This window comes from Poecilia latipinna, unplaced genomic scaffold (genome assembly GCF_001443285.1).
Source record: "Poecilia latipinna isolate Pla-1442-1.1 unplaced genomic scaffold, P_latipinna-1.0 Scaffold6852, whole genome shotgun sequence".
Classification (NCBI taxonomy): Eukaryota; Metazoa; Chordata; class Actinopteri; order Cyprinodontiformes; family Poeciliidae; genus Poecilia; species Poecilia latipinna.
Genome location: NW_015119468.1, coordinates 1 through 2,408, shown reverse-complemented (window position 1 = coordinate 2,408; position 2,408 = coordinate 1). Strand labels below are relative to the sequence as shown.

At 35.3% G+C, this 2,408-nt stretch overlaps 1 protein-coding gene and 1 long non-coding RNA gene across 2 annotated transcripts; both read right to left on the bottom strand.

The window, feature by feature from the left end:
* Positions 1 to 460: 460 nt before the first annotated feature.
* Positions 461 to 1,735, bottom strand: LOC106944088 (C-type mannose receptor 2-like). The gene is made up of 2 exons (XM_015027342.1): positions 1,327 to 1,735; positions 461 to 1,207 (listed from the first exon to the last, which is right to left on the bottom strand). Exons 1-2 carry the CDS (start codon positions 1,631 to 1,633, stop codon positions 849 to 851), a joined length of 666 nt encoding a protein of 221 aa, XP_014882828.1. The 5' UTR covers positions 1,634 to 1,735; the 3' UTR covers positions 461 to 848.
* A 50-nt stretch (positions 1,736 to 1,785) lies between these two features.
* On the bottom strand, positions 1,786 to 2,396 carry LOC106944089 (uncharacterized). The gene is made up of 2 exons (XR_001424105.1): positions 2,350 to 2,396; positions 1,786 to 2,187 (listed from the first exon to the last, which is right to left on the bottom strand). It is a non-coding gene; the product is annotated as an uncharacterized LOC106944089 (long non-coding RNA).
* Positions 2,397 to 2,408: the final 12 nt, after the last annotated feature.

Here is a 2,408-nt window from a genome sequence, read left to right as displayed (position 1 = left end):
CCTCCAATGTTTAACATTTTTTTTATTGTTATTTCTCAAAAGCATCTATTAATATATTATATTATTGCTGTTAGTCTTGTGGTAGCCTCATTTATGCAACAATAATAACTTATAATTGATGTCCACCAGTTGAAATTCAAATTGTGAGCAGGGGTGAAGGAAAAAATATATCTTAAATCGAATGAATAAATAAATCAGTAGATATTTTTGTTTTACTTTATTGTCTCCTTTTTTGTGCTTTTTTACATACAGTAATGTAATAGTTTAATATCGTGATCAATTAAACATGTGAGCAATATGGATAGCTTGAGAATATAAACATGGATATTATTATATTAAATTTAAAACAGTTATATGTGCTTTGAGAAAACAGAATTACATGACACATATACATCAGGGATTCCATCAGTGTATTATAAGCCTGGCGGGCCACCAGGCTTTACTTGTGCCGCCACCAGCCTTAGCATTGTTATTTTTTTATTTTTTTATTTTTTTTTTTAATGATTGCCTTTTTTTTTTTTTTTTTTTTTTTTAAGAATTTCTAGTTGATGTTTGGGTATTAGTCTTCCAGTCTTCCAAAAATGTATAGCTATCAAATTATATTTTAAAATTTCCTGTCAACTTTAAACATTTTTTAACTAAAAAAAATGGTGGTTGGCTGGATGAATGACTGCCGTAGCGCCCTGATCACCGTGCTTAGAACGTTTTCTGGGGGAAACCATGTACATATGACGTAAAACACAACAAAACCCAAACAACATAACCTACTATGTGAAATCGTTTCCTTTTCTACATATATCAGCATACATGTACAAGAATATGAGAATAAGTGCTGTATAATACAACACTTATTCTCCTGGTGGATGTTTAGAACAGATGAAGTTAAACATGTCTGCATCATTTCTTTTAAACCACTTGTATTTCCCTCCCGTCTCCATGGCTCCTGACATGTCACAGTCGTCCATCGGTTCATCTGAGGCCCAGTTCTTATATCTGACCACCTCATCACTGACCCAGAACCAGAAATCCAGAGTGCAGGTGTAACGCAGACCCATCCAGACATAATCAGTCGATGCCTCCTTGACTTTCTCCTGGATCCATCTCTGATCATCCATGTTGGTGATGGTGACCAGGTCATGGTGATGATCTCTGCAGTAGTACAAGGCGTCCTCCCAGTTCATCTTTTCTTTGACCAGGATCATGTTATCTGTTGAAATAAGGAAGAAAAACATCTAATCTGTTGTTTTATTCTGGTTATTATTGTAAATCCATACGTCCTTCCTTCTTGTCCAGTAATGTACATGCAAATACAAAATGACATCTCACCATCATAACAGATGAAGGGTTTTCTTTCATCACAGTTCTCATTCTTCCATCTGCCTCCATCATCAAACATAGTCATGGCACATTGATCACTGTTGATTATCTGATAGTCAAACTTCAGATTCCAGTGTCTGAAGGAGAAATTACTTCCATCTGACCACATCCAGGTGTCACTGAACAGACCGATAAATATGTATTTTGAATTTGCAGTCGCTAAATTTAACCCATTGTTCACTTCTCCATCCTGTAGCTGCTTCTTTCCACTGATCAGGTCTGTGTGATTCTGTCTGCAGTAACTCTGAGCTTCCATCCAGTTCTTTGAATCATAAATCAAGTGGTATTTCTGTGATGAATCATTTTCTGTGAAATAAAGAAATCAGAGCACAAAACACTTTTACATGTAAGTCTTGAAATAAACATCATTGAGAGGATCTAGATCAAAATAAAGGACTATTTTCTCACCACTATAGCAGATAAAATTATGCTTTTCATTACAGGATAAATCTCCCCACTTGAGAAAATGAGGGGAATCTTTCCATATAATCACACAGTTTTGGCCTTCAGATTCGAGATTATTTGGTTCATTTGTACTTGTTTCCCAGTTTGTCTCACTTTTATTGAACTCCACTCCAGGCAGAGACCAGTGCCATGATCTCTGTGCGTTTGTTTCATCACGGAGACCAATCCAAGCTTCCTTTATGCCTCTTTGTGAATTACTATTGAGTCTCTCCATGTCTGTCATACTAATCACTGTGACCAGGTCAGTGTGTTTCTTTCTGCAGTACTGCTGAGCTTCAGTCCAGGTCTTTTCCTCACTAATGTAGTGAAACTCATAGAGCTGACAGTCCATCAGATGATTCTGAGCTAAAAACAAAATAAAGTTTTAAATCACATTACATCATCAGCTTCATGTTAAGGAGAATAAAATGTTTATTGTGTTAACATCCAATGATTTGATGAGGGAAAATCAAATTACAATGATTTTAGATCAAATCTAAATAATAAAATCTATGTATAAGATCTTACCCATTACAGTAAGCAGAAACTGAATCCACTGCAAATTTACTTCATCCATCTATTTTGTT